This window comes from Nansenia antarctica, assembly GCF_963989245.1.
Source record: "Nansenia antarctica genome assembly, chromosome: 3".
Taxonomy (NCBI): domain Eukaryota; kingdom Metazoa; phylum Chordata; class Actinopteri; order Argentiniformes; family Microstomatidae; genus Nansenia; species Nansenia antarctica.
The window spans coordinates 39,753,856-39,774,782 of NC_137688.1; the positions used below are offsets into that span (position 1 = coordinate 39,753,856).

A 20,927-nucleotide genomic window follows, 5' to 3' on the forward strand; every position below is an offset into this window, starting at 1 on the left:
AGAAGAAAGTGTGAGGCAAGACATTTGACTCACCAGCCTTTTAATGAAACGGTTTGCTTGGCCGAAGCTGAAACAAACATCTCCGAAGTCATCCCACGTCCTGTGGTTACGTCATATACAGTAGCTGAACATACCTTTTAACCTTGATGTTCTGTTAAAGCGTTTCCTTTGTTTCCTGTTCACTGTGATTCTTCTGGCCTCCTCTAGAGTCTGGATGGGAATGTCGTGGTGAGGAGTGACGCACGCGTCTCCTCCCTCACTCTGAAGTACATCAAGTTCACCGACGCTGGCCAATACACCTGCACTGCGCTCAACGCCATTGGACAGGATTCTCGACTTGTCAACCTGGAAGTCCGCTGTAAGAACCCTTCCACTGTTTACTGTCTCTAGGACTGAGGAATCTCTGCTCTGTCCTGGTGTTATCCAAGGCCAGATTTGAACCCTGTGTGGGAAAACCCACTAACCTAAAGCCTCGTCAGGCTCAGTCTCGGTTACTTATCGCGGTCACTGAACTAACTCCATTACACTTTCTGTGATGGAAGCTACACACTGGGTACTTTTCTACTTTTAAGCTCAAGAAAACCTTTTTGTCCGTTCAATTATCAATGGTATATTCCTCCATAGATGCTCCTAAGATCCAGGGCCCGGTCGTAGTGTACACCTGGGAGGGGAATGCCGCTAACATCAGCTGTGAGGTCTTGGCCCACCCCAGTGACGTGTCCATGCTGTGGTTAAGGGATGGACTGCCGCTGCCCAGCCCAAACACCACCAATATCAGGATCCTCAACAGCCCCTCAACCAGCTACCTGGAGGTACAGACACACACGCATGCACATGCACGCTCACACAAACGCACGCTCACACGCACACACACACACACACACACACACACACACACACGCGCCATAAAGATGTAGGTGTGCAGTTGTGTGAGTGTGTCCCTCAGTTCTATTGTTGGAAGACTGCAGTCGTGATCAATAATGTAACAGAGGGAAAGCTCAGACTGAGGCATAAAGATAGCAACCTCTAAAAGATAGCGACCTCTAACAGAATAACAAATATCATGGTAACTGTGCTTGTATTTTACACAGCAGGTCAATATGAGCTTTATTGCTACGCTCAGTGCCCATCATACATCAATTCATGCCATTTTGTATCCTCCAGATCACCCCAGAGTCAGAGAATGACTTTGGGAGCTACAACTGCACTGCCTCCAATGAGATGGGCACTGAATCGAAAGAGTTCCTCCTTATTCAGGCTGGTGAGTCTCTCTTTACACAGCTGCATTCCATTTGTGGAGTCTAAAATGAAGTGTTCTGAGTAAATAATGGGTTTAGCAGACCACCATTGATGGAGCAGATGATAGGGTAGTTCTCATACTCTCTATATATCCTTTTCTCTGTGCTTTATGTTTGTTTAGTCACTTTTAAAACAAATGAAGCCTACGTAAACCCTTTATCAGGCCTACATAGATGCCTTATGAATCATTTATGAACAAATCAGGTCATGCTACATAAAGGTTGGCAAAAATGCCAAATGTCAGGACTAGGGATGGGAATCGAGAACTAGTTCCAGTTACTAGTTTGATCTACTGGAATTGTACCTCTACAAGGTTATCGCTTCCTTTTATCGATGCTGGCATGTTGCACGTTGCAAAAACTCATGCGTTGTGACGTCAAACTCTGCATCTGACATCAAACTCTGCGGTGTTGTATCGGAGTGAAAAGTTTTTAGTCGCACAAGGACAGTATTCAAACGATCAGGCTATACCACAATGCCTGGTATCCATTCACAAACTTAGTTTGAGAAAGCTGATAAAGTAGCATCTTATCTATTTAAAATGTGACAAACAAAGTCAAACAAAATGCAACATCATGGATTCTAAATGGTAGACGAACTGCATCAGAATCAGAATCACAATTCTTTTTTTGTAGAATAGAATGTATATACTGGTATATAGAATGTATATTCGCACATGACAGGAAATGTACTTGGTGTGGTTGGTGCACACTGAATAATAACACACCCATTGATACTTTGCGCTCCATGCCAGATAGTGCTACCAATGTGTAAACGTTTCTTTGTCTCAAGTGAGGTCAAGGAAATGTTATTCATATCTTGCAGTAAGTTCTATAAAATCTCACTTGAAGTTGTATGTAAATGTTCCATTGGTTTATTATATGGTAATTTGGTAATTATATTATTAAGTTACTCTTCCATTTAATGAGAACTGAAAATATATTTTAATAAGTAAAATGCATAGTTTAATATTATCAGTATGTTTAGCATAATGATACTGCTGGCTGCACTGTAGCCTCTTTTCTAAATAGGACACATGATCTTGTTTTAGCCACACCTTCTAAATTCTAAAAAATACTTGTTTATTTTATGTGCCAGTTACATTTTATATTTGGTTCAAGTGTATTCCCTTTTGAAAAGGAGCATTGCAATGTATTCAAATGTTACTAGGCATACATGCCTTTTTTTCTAAAGAAAGATTGTTTATTTTATCAGTCAGTTTTAGATTTGTTTTCCAAGTTATGTCCTTTTAAGAAAAGGAGTGTGTTCAAATGTTATTTGGCAGACTACACATTCTGCACTGTGTTCAGAGACTCAAGAGATAATAAAACAGCTGCGTTGACGCTGAAAACCTGTTTAAGCCTACTTTTTTTCTACACAGAAAATTGATCACGAATCGATAAGGGAATCGATAAAGAATCGGATCGATAAGCAGAATCGATAATGTCATCAGTATCGATAACATCTTATCAAGGACCTATTTTAGTATGGTTGTGCTTATGAATGATTATGGGGCATCTGTGTAAGGTTCATGAAGGGTTTATAAGTTTAATTTTTCCTAATAGACTATTCACATTAGTATTTATTATTAGTATTATTGTGTTTTGTGTAGACCTCCAACTGAGCCACTTTAGTGTGATTCTGGTCACATTTTCAAACATTTGTAACTAGTTTTACATTTGTCGTTAAAATATTTGATGATCCAAAGAAATATTTGACAGAATACTCAACTATAAATATAGTAATTGGTTGCTGCTTAAATAAGTTGTAATACATGTTTAGTGGGTCCGCCTGCTTCCTCTCTTCTCTAGACGTCCCGTCTGCTCCGTCCGTGGGGCGAGTGGAGCCCTTCTCCAGCTCGGCACGAGTCCGGTTCCAGGAGCCTGAGGCCACCGGGGGCGTGCCTGTCCTCAAGTACCGGGTACAGTGGAAGACTGTGGGGCAGTCCAGCTGGGCGCAGCAGGTCTACGAGGTCCAAGATGGTGAGCATAGGACTGGGTAGAGAGTATAGGACTGGGTAGAGAGTATAGGACTGGGTAGAGAGTATAGGACTGGGTAGAGAGTATAGGACTGGGTAGAGAGTATAGGACTGGGTAGGTAGAGAGTATAGGACTGGGTAGAGAGTATAGGACTGGGTAGGTAGAGAGTATAGGACTGGGTAGGTAGAGAGTATAGGACTGGGTAGAGAGTATAGGACTGGGTAGGTAGAGAGTATAGGACTGGGTAGACAGTATAGGACTGGGTAGAGAGTATAAGACTGATTTACTTGCGGGTGCGTTGATAGAAAAGTTGTCTGTTATCATCACCCTTCTGCTGCTGGTAGAGCAGGTCTTTCTGCCAGAGTTGGTTGTTAATGTATTGCATTCTGCATTGCATTTTTATGTTCTATGTTTTGAATTGTCTACTCAGGTGCCTCGAGTGATGTGACCATCAAAGGCCTGAAGCCAGAGACCGACTATGAAGTGAAGATGTCAGCCGTCAACGGCAAGGGAGAGGGTGAAGGCAGTCCTGCTGTGGTTTTCAAGACGGAGCCTGTCCGTAAGTCGGACACACACACACACACACACACACACACACACACACACACACACAGACACACACACCACTCACACTGCATCACACCTCCAGTCAACACCTCACCAACCCAACCACAACAACACTCTCCACGACTCCTACTGCACATGCTATTCCGTTTCATCAGGAACCTTTCGGTCCAAATGATTGAGCTACCAACGGAAAATCGAACAAAATATAAAATTAATCATGTTTCACTGGTTACTAGATGAGTCTCTCACTGCCTACACTTGTTTGCCCTCTGCTGGCTGAGAGTGTTATCAGATAGGGAATACAGTATATGCCGCTTACATTATTTGCTGTGTTTGATGGTAGTCTACCCTTTTATAGGGGTTTATACGGGTGTTATTTTGCGTCTTTCTTTTTGTTGTGTTGTTTTGTTCACTCATATTATTTTTGTATCTGTTATTTTTCTGTTGGACCACTCACTCAGGTTATTCTTACACAAGTAAGTGCCTCATCATATCCACTACCCCGAGTATTAGTTAGAATTTTGGAAAACTGATGGTTTCTAAACGGTCTTCTGTCCATTCTGTTTATTCAGGGTTTTAATTTGGGTGGGTGTCTCTGCCTAAGCATGTCTTCCAATGACCATAGGCAGTCATGAATTATAGTTAAAGGGATAGTTCACTTTATTTGAAGTTTTACCTCATTTGTGAATATACCTAGTGTGTTGTTGGTTCACCCAGACAGCCTAAATTCATTAGGTACCTATTAAGCAACATCTAGTATCTATTTGTTAGCATTTTTTGCAATGCTATTGGAAAGTGCTAGGAGCGGTTAGCACGCTACCACTACCTTTGCTTTAAATGTTAACCAGGAGATTCTGACATCATTCTGGCTAAATAACGATGGATTTAAAAACTGGAACAGCAACATCCTCGGTGAGACAAATGTTGTAAAACCTCAATAAGGTGAACCATCCCTTTAATGTTCAATCTCTATCTGTTATCTTTTCAGCCTCCTCTTAGTCTGGTGTAACATTATTATTATACTATAGATAAAAGATCTTCCCCAGTTGTTGTATCTTTCAAAATTATTGTTTTTGCCTGATATCTTTTCTTTCATATACTTCCTAGATGGCTTTAATTTTGAAGAAACAGGTTTGTTCTGTAGTTATTTGGGATTAGATTTAGAGCCTAGTTAGGTAGTTATTGTATCAATTGCGCTGTTGAACATAGAAAAATAGACCACCACAACATACCAAATATTCTGCTTAGCACAAGTGTGTTGTCAACTATGACTTACAATATTGCTTTGAGGAAAACACCTCAAAGTACAGTTTTTACACCATCAAGAAAGAAAGCCACACTGACCCAAAAGTAGGGCCACATAATACTGTAGATGTGATACAACCATATTTTATTGATGTCTCTTGGCGTGTCAATACTCATGTTACTCTCCTATAATATTCCTATGGCAGTGCATAGTTAGTAGATTGTGCATGTATATTGGCTGTGTCTGTCAGTAATGCCAATACAACAGTATATGGAAAACTGTAGTAAGTGTTGGTAATGCATGTAGCTCTGTCCGCTTTTTGTATTTGTCAGTATTTTGAATACTACAGTATGTCTGTCTGTATTAGAAATACTGCAGTGTTTCCTCTGTTCAGTCATTTTTGTGTGACTGGACAAGAATAATTTCGGATAAGTTATTTTCCAATACATTTATTGGGCAAATTATTCTAACTCTAGAACATACAGCTAGCAACATGTTCCCACTTGTCTCAGAGGAAAACCTGTCCTTTGTCCTTACTTTTGTATTCAGTGTTGTCAAAAGCTTTTTTGTGTTATTCACTGTTTTATTTAATTTTGTCTGCTTTTATAACTGTATTGTTCTTGTCCATGTTTATGTTGTCTATTTTTTGTATCTTTCATGTTACTTCTTCCACTTTCTTTTCAACCAATCACATGCGTGCGTTTCATGTGACTGTCATGTGGCTTGCATGGTGCTGATGATGTCGTCCACTGCAGAAGGTAACTTTTTGCTCCCAATTTCCAACAGAAGAATCATATCATAAATACTAAAAGCTTCACTGAAACGCAACCCGTCATGTTGTCCGAACTCAAAAATGCTCATTTCTTTTCCATCCTTATTAACCAACCATGTGTAGCCATTCGCTTCCTCTGGACTTATTGTAGTACCTTGAGCTGTCATTGTGATTTAATAAGGTGGTGCCAGCAAGGCTTTTGAACAAGTAACCCTGCTATCTGTTTGAATTATGTTCCCTCTCTAACTCACTGGATTATTAACTCAAAGATTCTCAGTCCACAGTAAACGCATGTATACCCCATTCTACATCCTCTCGGCAGAAATCCCGAAGTAGATGTAGTTTACTCCAAAAAAGAAAAGAAATCCATATTCAATCCAATTATAAATGAAGTATTTTCATCTAAACAAACGTTGAAACTGAGGGCTGTCAAAAAATATAATTATATTTCCAAGTTTATCTATAAACTCAGAATTGCATGTCATCCTCTCCTTCTCTATTAGCACGGCTTTTTCCACAATGTTGTTTGATGTCACTAACCTTGAACCTGAATGGCATGCTTAGTGACCTACATCTGTTTCTCAACACGTCATGGGACTTTACGGAGCAGGGCGTAAGTTTGTTAGAAATCTGCCATTGTGGCGAAATTCTGTTTGAAGTTCCAAACAACAGCATCCTCCCGAATAATAATAATAATAATAATAATAATAATAATAATAATAATAATATAACCCCCTGAAATGGACTTCCAGTGTCGGACATTAGCTGTTGTGTTTCTGCATGCGTGCATGATTTGAAAAGGTAGCCAACGGTGAAAATCGGTGAGTCCACTCCTCTAGAACACCCCTGGCAGTAACAACATTATGCAAACCAAGTGTCGGGCGAGGACTTCAAAAGCGTTTATTTCTGACCAAACAGTGTTCATAAATGACATTTATTTTATTTATTTATCATGAATATGCCTCTCTTGAATTCCTCTTAATTCCTGCTTACTTTCTTACTTTAATAATTCCTGTCTATAATACTCTATTTTAGGCACATGTCTGTTATGGTGATCAGCCCTCCCAGACTCTTTATTCTATAATATATAATTATTGTTCATGCGTTAAATGTCCACAGTAATGTTCCATACAGCAAATCAAATCAAGTTGTGAAGGGGTGAGCAGCTGGTGGTATCAGGTAGAAGCCATCTCAGGACCAACCAAACAGGATTACAAAAAAAGCTGTTTTAATTGAATATTGAAGTAATAATGACACCTTATTAGCTTTTATATGAAACTATATATTTATATACGGCTGTTATAATGAAAAGGAGTGACAGAAATAGGGGGAAATGATCACATTATATGTTAGAACAATCACAGCTATTAACTTTTTATTTATTTATCATCATCATTTGTCATTTTCAAGTAATTTCCAGTGCAAATTTCCCCAGTGGCTGCCTGCCTCTACACGCATGTCTAATTACTGTGCAAATGCTACTCGAGCCTCTCATTTGATCATCTCAGCAGTAGTCACGCAGCCCCCCTCCCTGATGCCTTGTATAGCACTGGTAAATGTCAATCACCAGTGTAAAACCCATGTAGTTAATCAGGTGAACACGCACTGATTATTGAGATGATTTAGGCCATGATTACTAACCCTATAGGGCAAGCTGCATCTCAAACATTGTGTTTGGTAATGACCACTCACAGGATGGTTGGCTAGTTTAATTAATTTAAGGATTTTTGTTTGAGGAGCAGACAAGTTTCTTCCTTCATATTGACATCTGGAGAACAGTTACGACTCTCAAATCTTACTACTCTATGTCTAGGGGGTGTAGGGGAGCCCAAACCCAAAAAAAGTGTATGCACCCAGCTTAAAAAAACACATATAAGCTCCATTTTGCTTGAGCAGAACAGTCCCAATAAGTAACATTTCCACACTGTTTACTTCACAAAAGCAATGTTGAACAGAAACTATAACAAAAAGCCTGCTCTGGAGTATTCTGAAGTGTTGATATTTTTTGTGCAGTTTTGCTCAAGCAAAATGGGCCCCTATACAGTGCCTATAAACAGAACTTCTTCACATGTTTTGAAGTGCAGGTTTAGGTGGGACCATGACAACATTGTACAACTGCTTAACAACATAATGTCTTCTAACTACATCCTCTGAATGAACACTTAATCTCACTAGTCTCATATTACTGATGTGTGCTTCTAGGGGAACCCAACCCCCCTAAACTGGAGGGAACACTCCAACCCAAAGGCAACGTCGTCAGAGTCAACTGGATCAAGCAGGATGACGGCGGCTCTCCCATCACACACTACCTTGTCCACTATAGACCGGTAAGTATGGCTTTTTAGTTTAGTTGATCTATTCTGCACATATAGAAAACACACCTAAAATCAGTACATACAGTCATGAGAAAGAGATAGGACACCCCACAAAAACCTTTGTCTTTTTCAACATATTGAAACATTTGATCTTCATTTCGACAATAATGAGAGATGGAGGTAATATAACTAAACAAATAAAACTGAAAAGAAATATTTAAAAAATGACATATAATTAATAGAAATGCTATTTTCTTGTGAGGACTCTCCCACATTTATTACTACTTGAAATGCCTAAAATTAGAATGAAGTGCTCCACATCAGGTGCAAATGATTAGAACATCGTTAGAGAGGATTTTGGAAGAGTCTGTTTGGTTATTTAAACCTCAGACATTTGGTTTGGTTTGCTCTTGATTGTTGAAGTGAGTGGTATCACCATGGTGAGATCAAAAGAGCTCTCTGAGGCCTTGTAGATGCGTATGAGTCTGGGAAGGATTTTAAAATGTCTCCAAACAATTCAGGTCATAACAATGTTATCAGGTAGCTCTTGCCACAGTTGATGTGTAAGGACATGCATCTACCATCAGAAAGAGACTGCATAAGTTTGATTTTCATGGGAGGTGTGCAAAGAGGAAACTCTTGCTGTCAACAAATCAGGGCAATATTTTGCCAGAGAACAAAAGTTTGCCAGAGAACACATGGACAAATGCTGGGACATTTGGAACAATGTGCTTTGGACAGATGAATCCAAAGTTGAATTATTTGGGCGCAGTAACAGAAGACATGTTTGGTGCAAACCAAGGACCGCATTTGAGCACAATAATCTCATACCAACTGTGAAATATGGGGGTGGGAATGTCATAGTTTGGGGCTGCTTTGTTGCAGCATAACTTGGTCAGCTCACCATCATAGAATCCACAATTAATTGTTTATTGTATCAGAGGGTGCGTGATGGAAATGAGATCATCTGTCCAAAAATGTAAGCTGAAGCGGACGTGGACCATGCAACATAACAATGACCCAAAACATTCCAGTAAATCCACTAAGGAATGGCAAGGAAAAGGAAGAAATTGAGTTCTGGAGTCAAAGCCTGGATCCTAATACTATTGAGATGCTGTGGGGTGATTTGAAATGGACTGTGCATTCCTTCAAACATCACACAGCTGACAGAATTATGCATGGACGAGTGGTAAAAACCTTCTCCCAGTCGATGTCAGAGACTGGTAGACAGTTATAGGAAATAGTTGAATTGATGCTATTTCAGAGCAAAGGGGGCAATACCAGCTATTAAGCCATAGGGTGTCCTAACCTTTTCCTCAGTAGGAATTGGCATCTTTGTTCATTTCTTGTTAAATAAATTATAACAAAGTTACATTTTCGTTGTTTTCCATTACATCACCTTTACTATAGATGTTGTTTGAATGAAGACCAAATATGTCCATAATGCTTAAAAGAATAACTAGATATTTCATGGGGTGACCTAATTGACTATAGTTACATCATAAACAGCAGTATGTGCAGGGGGAACCAAAAAAGTATTTCTGACAAGTGACTCACCCCCAGGGGCCATGCTATGCTGGTATCTACAGTAAATAAAGGTGGCTCCAGGCGAAGGTAGAAAAACAGAGCCATCTTTATGTCTTTTTGGGGGCGGCTGTGGCGCAGGAGGTAGAGCTGCCAGGTTGGCAGATCAGTGGTTCGAGCCCCGGCTGGCCACATGTCGAAGTGTCCTTGGGCAAGACACTGAATCCCAAATTGCTCCCAGTGAGCGGGCCGGTGCCTTGCATGGTAGCTTGCCACCATTGGTGTGTGAATGTGTGTGTGAATGGGTGAATGAGAGACCGTTGTAAAGCGCTTTGGATAAAGGCGCTATATAAGTGCAGTCCATTTATGTCTGACTCCTGTGTCTATGTATGTCTGTGTCCCCAGAAGCTAATGTCGGAGTGGAAACCCGAAATCAAGTTGCCCAGGGACAGTGAATACGTGGTTCTGCATTCACTGGAGTGGGACACAGAGTATGAGGTGTTTGTGGTGGCAGAGAACCAGCAAGGAAAGTCCCAGCCAGGAATCCTGACCTTCAGGACCTCCCCAGAGCCTTCTACCATCTCAGGTACCAATCACAGGGCACAAACACTGGCACTAAATAACAGGGCAGCGCTGAATTCCATTTCAATTCAAGCAATTCAGAGGGATGATTTAAAAAAATGGACACACTTGAGAGGAGCTTTTCATTTTCAGTTAATTGAGAAATCATTGAAAATAAATGTCGTTTTACCTCCTGAATAGACTGGACTGAGAATTAATTGACTTCAACCCTTCTGCACACAGAACTGAAATGCCAAGTTCAAATCAGGAGCTTTATTTCAATGCCAATCAAAAAAAATGTCATATTGGCTTTCACTAAGATAACTCCTCCTCACCAATTCAGTATTCTTGATGGTGGCAACTGTGGCCCATGACAATAGTTTTCCAATGTAATTAAACTTGCTTAGAGACTCCTGCTTCAAATCTTTTATGTGACAGACACTACTCAATACAAGATAGGAGATTGAGTTTGCATTCTCACTGCTACAACAGGCTGCTTTTGCAATGGACAAAGGCTCTCCCACTAAATCGCTTTAACTCAGTTAATTAATTTCAGTGGTGATTCTAATGGTTCTGATCCTTTGTCCATGTGTGCGTGCATACTTTGCAGCCTTTCTGCGATGTACATTAGCAGGTCCTAGCTGGAGCTGACTACTTTACTGAAACCGAACCTGCCGTAGCTAAACTGCATAAGCAATGCGGCAACAATCCTGTAGCTAAGATCACCTCAGAAGATTGCTGGATCATAAAAGTAGCAAACCTTTTTTCCCCTCTCACACCTCCCTTTTGTATTCCCCCTCTAACTCATCCCCTGATCTAAAAGGCATCCCACTCAAAACCACTCCAACTCCCACAATTGTCCCTACTCATGGTGTGGTGTCGTCCTTTCTCATGTGATGTGCTTTTGCTTTAGCTTGCTGTGGTAATTTTGCTTTTCCCAATTTTCTCCTTGTCAGTGTAAAACAAACTTACTCAACCTTTCCTTTGTTCTCTTTCAGTTTTTGTTTTTGAAACTTGACATATTTTCTCTTTTCTCTCCTCCCATTTTCCCACCCTTCTCTCCATTTTCTCTTGGTTTACCCCCTCCTTCCCTCTCTCTCCCTTTCTCTTTATCCCTCTCAATGTCCCTGCACTCTTGGTTTTGGACACTGCTGGACCACATGATCATTTTGGTCATTACTTTTCCAACGTGCTCTTTTTGTTTTTCCGTCTTGGTATGTGACCAGCAGCAAGCTGTTCATCTGTGACATGCACTCTGATCTCTCTCATGCTATCCATATTGACTGTATTCCTGCTGTCGTAGTTCATGAGAAGTTTACACACACACACATGCGTGCGCACACACATGCGTGCACACACACACACACACACACACACACACACACACACACACACACACAGACACGTAGAGAAAAGCTTTCCTTTCTCTGCCCTAGCTGTCTCTCTGGATGATCTCCTTCTACAGACGTACAGCAGCAGAGACAGTCAGAAACATGAGACACATGACATGTGTCTGACTGTGGGTGGCAGAGGGTGCTCAGTTAGTTACAGGACAGACCTGCCTAACCTACACCACCAAAGGCGGTGGTATCATCTGTCTACTACAGGACCACTCTGCTCAGCTTAGCACAGCTAGTATCAGTACTAGAGAACTGAAAAGAGATCGAGTTTACATTAATGAACACTAGTGTTGTATTGAATTATGCAATTTTACTACGAATACTGTGGTTGAGAACTTAGTGAATGGTGAGTACCAGACATGTCAGTTTACATTAAGGATGTATATACTTTTTTCACTCATTGAATAAAAAAAAAAAAAAATTAACATGAATAAAAATATAAATAACACAGTACCAAATTCTCATATGATAGTAATGTGTGTTCTATTCTCAAGCACTGTGTACAAACGATTATAGGTGGTGTTGATGTGCAGTTGGTAACTGTGACAGTCAATTGTGTGTTGTTGAAAACAAAATAATCAAATCTCATTTCAAAGTAGCATTAAAGCTTTTTTTTTTTTTTTTTTTTTTATATACCTACAATTAAATTGTGTTTATTTTTTCATTATGAATAGACCCGTATACACGGTAATTTATGCATTGTTAACTTTCCTTTTTGTAAAAATGTGAGTGTCCTGAGGAGATTGCATTGCTTCTTTGGCTTTTAGATGATACTGGATTTTAATTTATGTTGTGTTCTGCACATAAAATCCCAATTATATAAAAAAACAACAGTATTGTATATGCAGGGAGAGCCTAAAAAGAACAAGGGTTTGATGATGGGCTCCCCCCAGTGGTCACTGGTCATCATTACACCTATTAAGGGTCAGTTGAACAAACAGACAGAAAGATAGAAGTAAAGGAACAGTACAGTATACAGTATAGCTTACTTAGTCAACACATTGTTATTCATTGTTTACAATCTCTTAAAGATCACATAGCAATTTTTCTTCAGGTCTTTTATTTGTTTTGTCTAATTAAATAAAGTTGATTTAATACTTCTGAATGTATTTGCATTTTATTAAAGGCCAGGTGATGACATACCATTACCTAAACACATCTTGAAGAGGTTGGTCCAATGTGGTATCCATTTTTAATCCTATTACACTGATCTAACATTTTGAACATTGATCCCTAACTTTCCGAAAACCAATTAAGTTCAAATACATAACATTAACAAAACAACTGAGTAGATGCTGTGATCACTCAATGTTAGAAAATGTCTATGTGCTTGACAGGTGAGTCATCTGTGTATTTTTTTTTTTTTTAAAGAAACAATTACAGGGTATCCGTGGTGTCTTGAAAAGTATTAAAAGTTGATAAATCAATTTTGGGAAAATCAAGACCCTTAATAAGTATTAAAAAGTCTTATCACGATTTTATGAGGTCTTGAATTTTGTAGGTATTTTTCTGAATTAGACTCTGTCCAAAGAGTTTGAGTCCTAAAGACTTTTAGTAAAAGTTCGTGAATGTATTAGTTTTATTAAAAAACAAAGATGAAACGGAAATTGTGTTGTATGATAGTGGTCTAGTCTATTGCAAACGAAAACTGTTAAGTTAAAGGTGTCACTGATGTAAACGGTCACAGCTCGAAGTGGCGGTGAGGTCTGGAAAAATATTGACAAGGTCTTTAAAAAGTCTTAGAAAGGTATTGAAATTAACCTCAAGATTCCTGTATATACCCTGAATTATTTGGGAGAAGAAAAGTTTTTATATTCTCATATCCTTGTATTTCTTTAGAAATTCCCTAGCATTGACATCAACCCCTCTACTATATCTATCTCTATGGTTGACACAGTCTCTTTTCTCCTGTAGACATTGAGGATGAACCTGCCCTCTCCACCAGCATTATTGCTGGTATCCTCATCGTTGCGTTTGTGCTGCTACTTCTGGCCGTGGATGTCACCTGCTTCTTCGTCAATAAGTGTGGTCTCATTATGTGCCTCTGTGGCAAGCCGGGCTCCGGGACCAAAGGGCACACGCTGGAGGAGGGCAAGGCTGCCTTCATGTGAGTTCCAACCTTTAGCAGACGCTTTTATCCAAAGCGACTTACAATTCGAGATTACAGGGACAGTCTCCGTCAAGTAACTTAGGGCTACTTACTCAAGGGCACACTAGTGGTGGTGTTCCCGGGTGGGATTTGAACTCATGACCATCTGATCATCAGTCCAACTCACTATCCACTAGGGAGGGGTGCAACGGTTCAGTTGGCCCACGATTCGTGGTGAACCTCGGTTTTTGGGTCACGGTTTCGGTTCGGTTTCGGTACGTGTTTTGTGCGTAAGGAGGAAAGTTTAACATTCAGACACATTCCAGAATATGACTGGTATATTGTATAATATAAACTTTTTTTTTTATTTTTTTTTTTATTTTTTACTTTTATTTATACAGGTAAAAAACACATTGAGCCCCAAGGGCTCATTTTCAAGTGTGACCTGTTCACAGGCATACAACATCCACCACAAACAAATACAATACAAAACCTGGCCTACATAGTCTAAAACTAAACTAAAACTACATAGTCTAAATCTAAAACAGTCTAAGATAATCTAAAACTTTCCATCAATATAGTCTAAAACTAAACTAAAACTACATAGTCTAAAACTAATACTAGTCTAAAACAGTCTAAGATAATCTAAAACTAAACTAAAACTACAAAACCTAAAACTAGACAGCTAAAGAGCTAGGGACAGGGAGGGGTCAGTAATATATATAAATATATCTTAACAAAAAACACTTTCACACACACTTTCAAATGTAGAAGTGCCTCTTAGCCTTGACTACTGGTATAGGACAGCTGGTAGCCCAAATACGACACAAGTGAAGCAATGTTTGGAGCAGCGTTTCTGTTCACTGTTTTCGTTTTCCTCATTGTATTAAATGCCAAAACCGAAATTAATGACTCCACAATGCTCGCCATGAACTAACATTTGAACAAGAAGCGTCTGCGTTCCAGACAAATTCGACCTCCGACTTTCAATGGAGGATAAAACCGAAAAACCGACATTCACTAGTGCGTATCGAACCCTGGATGGCTAACCGTACGGTTCAATATAAAACAGAGAACTGTTGCACCCCTACTATCCACTACTAGGCCACCACTACACTGGGATGTTCATGATTTACATTGTCCTTGATATGTCATGGTTATGATATACTATCATCCTTGTTATTATGTAGCAAGTAGCTCTATGCAAAATCCAATGTCACATTGTGACCCCTGTGATCTCTGAGTCGTGTCGGTCCGCAGGAAGGACGAGTCGAAAGAGCCAATAGTCGAAGTGAGAACTGAGGATGAGTGCACAGCCAATCACAATGCAGCAGGGCCTACAGAACCCAATGAGACCACACCCCTTACAGAGCCAGAGTGAGTATTGAGCTTTCACACTCACGTACGTCATTCGAGTCGCAGCACAGTGCAACTCCTCTTAAAAGAATTACACCTGTTTCTGATTCTTATAGCCGATTTGATTCTGAAAAGCAAAGTGCATTGTAAGGCAAGTTTCTGCTGTCGTCCCATGATTCTTGGAATATCAATGAGTGATTCTTAAGCAGAGTGCACTGTATGGGGCTTAACACACTACAGGGCTGACCCGTATCATACTGTGCTGGCTCTGATCATTTGTTTCACATTGACCTTTGCAGCATTGTTACAACAACTGATGCTTAAGGCCAGCACACTAAAGCCCAGCTTGGTTTGACCCTGTAGTGTGAGGTATATTTGATGCTGTCTTTTGAGACTGTTTTTTGTGGATTGTTTTGATGGAGGGTTTGCGTTGCTGAGATTTATTTTTTTTCTCTGGCTTTTGGAGATTTGGTTTCATTGTTTCAAGGTTGAATCAATACCAGTCAAAGACGTGGACAGGGCTTTTTGTCCCCCAGTGGTAACCTTGACATAAATAATTTGATGAAATCTGTGAATCCCCCAAATGGTGATTTTAGAAAAACTGGAGTTACATGAGCTGACTGTTCACTGGTACTGTTCAACCCACTTCAGGTACTTGGGACTGTGGTTGTTTTTCAAGAAACCTGAAACCCTATGTGCTTTCTTTTCAGTTGTACATTAGGTCCTAAGTGTTTTCCATATTAACCAATGCATGCGCAAGTCTACACTCATAGCATGGAAACCCTGTGTGTCCTTTACCGCTCATTGATGTTCCGGCTGCTCTGTCTGTGTTTTATGCGTGCGATATCCAGGGATGTAGTGGCAAAAAAGTGGGTAAACACTGGTAACCCGAGAAAATTCATAACCTACGTGCTAACATTAAAAGCATTTTTTTAAAGTTATTTTTTCTGAGTGGGGCAGTCCCACTCATATTTTTTCTTTTTAATGACAGATACAGTAGAGATTATGACAGGAAGGATGGGTGAGAGAGAGAGAAGGGATGACATGCAGGATATGTCCGTGGCTGGAATCGAACCGGGAGCCCTGCGGTACATGGTCAGCGCTTAATCCACTACGCCACCTAAGCGCCCCATAAAAAGCTTTTTTGTAAAAGGGTAAATGCTATACACCATATCAAAAGGTGCATAAATGGAGTTGACGTGCATTTACCCTCCACAACATCGCTGTTGATATCTTACTGCATGCTTCCCTTACCTCTTGCAAGCTCCCTATTCCGCCCTCCTCCCTTCCGCACTCCTCCCGTGTCATGTTCACCTCAGTGTCTAGTCTGTATACGTGTCTCTGTTCTCTCCCCTGCTTCTTTCTCTCAGGCTGGCGGCCCACACTGCTGCCCTGGCACTGGACACCCTCTCCTCCGTAGCCACCAACTCTGACACAGCCAATACCACCTTTGACCCTGCCCAGGACAGTCCCTGTAGCGAGACCACCACCCTCACCTGCAGCTTTTCCGCCCCCGCCACTGACCCCTTACCTGCCCCGGCAGCGGCATACACCGCAGAGTCCCACCCTGCCCCTCCAGCGCCCCTCGTATCTACCCCTGACATCACTGGCAAAGGGGTCCCCTTGGTAGACCTCGGAGTCAACGCCCCAAGAGCAGAGGCCTCGTATATGGTTAACGCCATTGAACGCCCTAAATCACAAAAGTCGCCTGCACCAATAGCACCCAAGCGTCGAAACTCCCCCAAACTTAAAGCAGTCTCCTCGCCCACGAGCAACCCCACATCTCCCCTCGCTACTGCCTCACATACCCTAGTCACCAAGAAACCTGCTATTGACCCCGACATGCCCGCTCCTGCCCCTACAGCTGTCACTCTCCTGGGCACTGACACGTCTGCACCTACTGTCTCAAGCACTTCCACACCTAAACCTACTGCCACCAGCACCACTACACCTGATACTACCCTGGACACTAGTATGCCTCTCCCTTCTGCCTTTGTCACTGATAAGCCTGCTCCTATTCACACTAATGCTACCATTGCCAAAGACACTCCCACCCCTGCCCTTACAGCTCCCGCTACTACCAGCACTCCCGTATCTGTCCATGTCGCTCCTACTGCCCTTGATGCTGACATAACTGCCCCTGACACCACCACATCTGCCTCTGCTGCCTATGACACTCCGGCACCCACCCTGTCCCTGACTGCCTGTATGCCTGCCACTGCAGAGCCCAAAGCCCCAGAGATAGACTTAGAGTTGACCAACGGGCCACTGAGCCCCTCCCTGCCCCCAGCAGACCCCATTAGACTGGAGAGCAGACCCACCCCTACCCCCTCCCTGCCCAACGGAGACGGAGCAGACCCTCTGGAGGAATTAGACTCTCTTGCCATGGCTCCTCCTCCTCCAGTCAACGACGAGTATGGTTCACTCTAGAGGTTTATCTGTCTGTGTGTGTTTGATGGTGTGCCCATTCATTCACTCACCCCATCTTTCCATTGGTCTGGTCTCATTGTGAAACTGGAGTAGTAAATTGCAGTAAAAGTGGTGGTGATTTTAGTGATGTAGTCTTGTGAAAGAAGTGTTGGGGTGATGGTCATTGTAGTGGTTGTGTGTGTGTGTGTGTGTGTGTGTGTGTGTGTGTGTGTGTGTGTGTGTGTGTGTGTGTGTGTGTGTGTGTGCCTGGCACTGGACACAGTTAAGAGAGCCAGCAGGCATGTCTTTGGCTCTCAGGCCCAGATGTCACACTAGCCTAGCCAAGACACATTAGCTTGCTCCCTAGCTTGTTCTCTATTGAACAATTGTTATGCACCCATAGAGTAAGATTTAAACACTAGAGGGGGCACTGCCCTAAATAACCTATGATTGCATCGGAAGCGCCGTGACGGGCACTCTCCATTTTAAAATGTAAAACGTTCATCAAACGTTTTGTGTGGTGACTTTTTTCCTGTTTGCTCCGAAAAGAGGGTGCAACATGTATCCGTAAGCCTGTTTCAATCAACAGATGAACACAATTAAAGGGGAAGACTAAGCAACTACAGTACCACCCAGTTGACTACTTTAAAATGGATAACCCATCATGGCGCTCTCTATGACATTACCGTTACTATGAATGAGACATTCATAGATTCATCCATAGACGCCAATGTTGAGGCCACAATGACATTGTTTGGGCTCCCATTAAAGTATAATACTTCAACTGATTTATGGATTAATGTGGTGAAATGTGTTGTTGTTGTGATGCTTGGAATACAAACATCATAATAACACATTTTTTGTATTATTTTTTTTTTTATTATTATTATTATTCTGTTGTAGGGAAATGAGAGATGTAATGAATATTAATTGAATAATTGACTCTCCATTACAGGAAGATAATTGGCGATGAGAAAAGTAAATCAGAGGAGGCAGAGGTGAAGACGGCCCTGTCAGAGGTGACAGCAGAACACAACGATGTTGCACATACAAATGCCAGCGAGAGCAAAGCATAATGGGCCAGCCCAACCCATCTAAAATGGCGGCAGCAGCAGCAGCAACAGGAAAGACTGCAGGAGTTTTGATTTCTTGTGCCCTTACTGCATAATATTTACAACAGCTTGTGTTTGTACAGTAGATTCATTAGAGCACAATATGATTGTGTAATCATTTCTATTTTCATTTAAGATTTGTTTCGCTACAACCATGGAATACTAAAGAGCACTATTTGAGTTGTATCTCAAGTGGTTGTATCTCAAGTGGTTGTACAGTGGGAGACAAAATTATAGTTTTTACAGTACTCAGAGTTATAATTATTTGAAGTGTGGTTGCACATAAACATTGGATTATTCAGGAACATATATATTAAGAGATTTACTCTATATAGATATTATTTTATTATTTCCTTTTTTTTTATCTTCAATAATTTGAGGGCTAGTCTCATTTAGTTTGTTTGCATGTCTGATTTGGAAATGGTTGTAATGTTTTGTTTGAAATGTTACTGTGTTACTCTTTGTCTGTTCAGGGGAGTGGTTTTATCATACAGATTGTTGTTATGTTTTTAAGTGAATTGATTTGGTCACTACCACTTCTCCGTGCACCTCGTCCATCTTTCCCTTGAGGGAAACTGAAGAAGATGAAGGGTGTGACTCACAAAACTGCCCTTAGCCAACAGCAATGGGACTGCTTGGGGATCAGTAATCTTGCAGAGCCAGACAGTGCATCTCTGAAACAAGTCTGGTGTGTGAGATTCAGGGATCAAAAATTACTTTTTTATCATAGACATGTATCAGACTTCTTCAACTCTTGGCCTGTAGAGCCATCTGCTTGAGAGCTCAGCACCTGTTATTATTTGGACTGAACTGGACTAGACTCACAGCACCTTGTTTATCGTGAAATTAATACTGTATGTCCATAGATGGAGAAACACTCGTTGAGCAGCTATAGAGCAGCTATTATACACATGGAACACATAATGTGCCACTATATAATAGAGGCATGTCGTAGGCTTACCGATAATGGTCTGATGGTGGCTTGCCACTAGCCGTGTGCTGTTCCATTGCTGGTGCTTGCTCACTGGAAACAAACTGCAGTAGACCTAGTGGTTCTCATGGACAACGGTTGGAGATCCCTGACTTATTAACGTGAATGTCTTATGTCTTACAACCGCCTCTTTCTTTGAACATCAACAGGGACTATGATGAGTATCTTATCTATTTCACAGATCAAATGCCTGACTTCATTTAAATTGTGATTTTTGAAACAAACATCTTTAAAAAGCATTTTTGTACTCTGGAAAGGTTTGTTTTTCCACTCCTGACTGCAAGCTTGTGCACTGTGACTGTGTCAATAGATTGTCTTGTCATCAGTTTCAATAATATCTGCATAGCTTTTGTCGTGAAAGATTTAGCCGATTATTATTTTTTATATTGTATCTATACTGTATCAAAAAGTGCAACAAATTGACTAATGTGGTCATTTTCACACGTGTAGTGTTTAAAACCGTCATTGTCTCCCATCATTGCACCGTCTATTGGGGCCTATTACTCCAAGGGAGATAATTTGATTTTTTTGGCATGAATTCAATCAATACTATAAAATGTGTAACAAAAACCCAGATAGACATGCCTATGTTTTAGGCAATGAAAGTATAATTATGAGTTGTCAGCGTTATCGGAACGAGGCCTGTTTCGGCCTATGAAATGTTTCGCTTTTGTTTTCTTCCCCAATTGTGGTTCGAGTGTTCTGTAATGTTGTCTTTGAATTTGTTTTTGTACAAAAATAGGCATCAAAAGCTTTTGCCTGTCAAGTTTATAATACCACGGGCAGGGGGCAGGGTGGTCTTGTGACAAAACAGGACAATTATTACCCCCTAGAAAAATTGAGTTGTGATTCATGTTATAAACCAGGTCCTTAGCGTAGTATAAATAGCATACCTTAGGACAGTCTGGCATAACATCCAGAATCTTCAACCGTTGTCATATTACCACCCCACTCCCTGTCCCTGGAGCCTCCTCTTTGGTTTTACTGGGTCAAACTCAGAAAGCCTCTCTGCTCTCAGTGGTGAACAGTCTGAGTACTAACCCATTTACAAAATAAAAACAAGGTTGTTGAACCTGATACTGACTTATTGCTTTATTCAACAGTGAAGTGTTCTTTCATTACTGTAGTCAGACAATGGAAGGCTAAGAGGTCTGGCATTTCCTTTATGGATGCAGTAAGAATTTGTCAGCACTAGGTGGCATAAAATCACTTTTCTTTGCAAGCCATCAAGGCTTTTTAGCCACATGACATTGATGCAGGTTTATAGTAATCTCCTGTCTGATGATCAAATAATGGGACTCATTAAG

The 20,927-nt window shown here is 40.9% G+C and overlaps 1 protein-coding gene across 1 annotated transcript in view; it reads left to right on the forward strand.

Moving 5' to 3' along the window:
* Positions 1-18,593, forward strand: part of ncam1b (neural cell adhesion molecule 1b) — a gene marked incomplete at both ends in the record, with an annotated part of 92,054 nt that extends 73,461 nt beyond the window's left edge. Inside the window, 11 exons of the mRNA XM_080527254.1 lie at positions 208-358; positions 625-812; positions 1,165-1,261; positions 3,111-3,281; positions 3,709-3,837; positions 8,066-8,190; positions 10,108-10,288; positions 13,578-13,770; positions 15,013-15,129; positions 16,479-17,522; positions 18,473-18,593. Coding sequence (XP_080383380.1) covers positions 208-358; positions 625-812; positions 1,165-1,261; positions 3,111-3,281; positions 3,709-3,837; positions 8,066-8,190; positions 10,108-10,288; positions 13,578-13,770; positions 15,013-15,129; positions 16,479-17,522; positions 18,473-18,593 — 2,517 coding nt within the window. The remainder of the gene's footprint in view (positions 1-207; positions 359-624; positions 813-1,164; positions 1,262-3,110; positions 3,282-3,708; positions 3,838-8,065; positions 8,191-10,107; positions 10,289-13,577; positions 13,771-15,012; positions 15,130-16,478; positions 17,523-18,472) is intronic.
* Between the last annotated feature and the right edge of the window lie 2,334 nt (positions 18,594-20,927).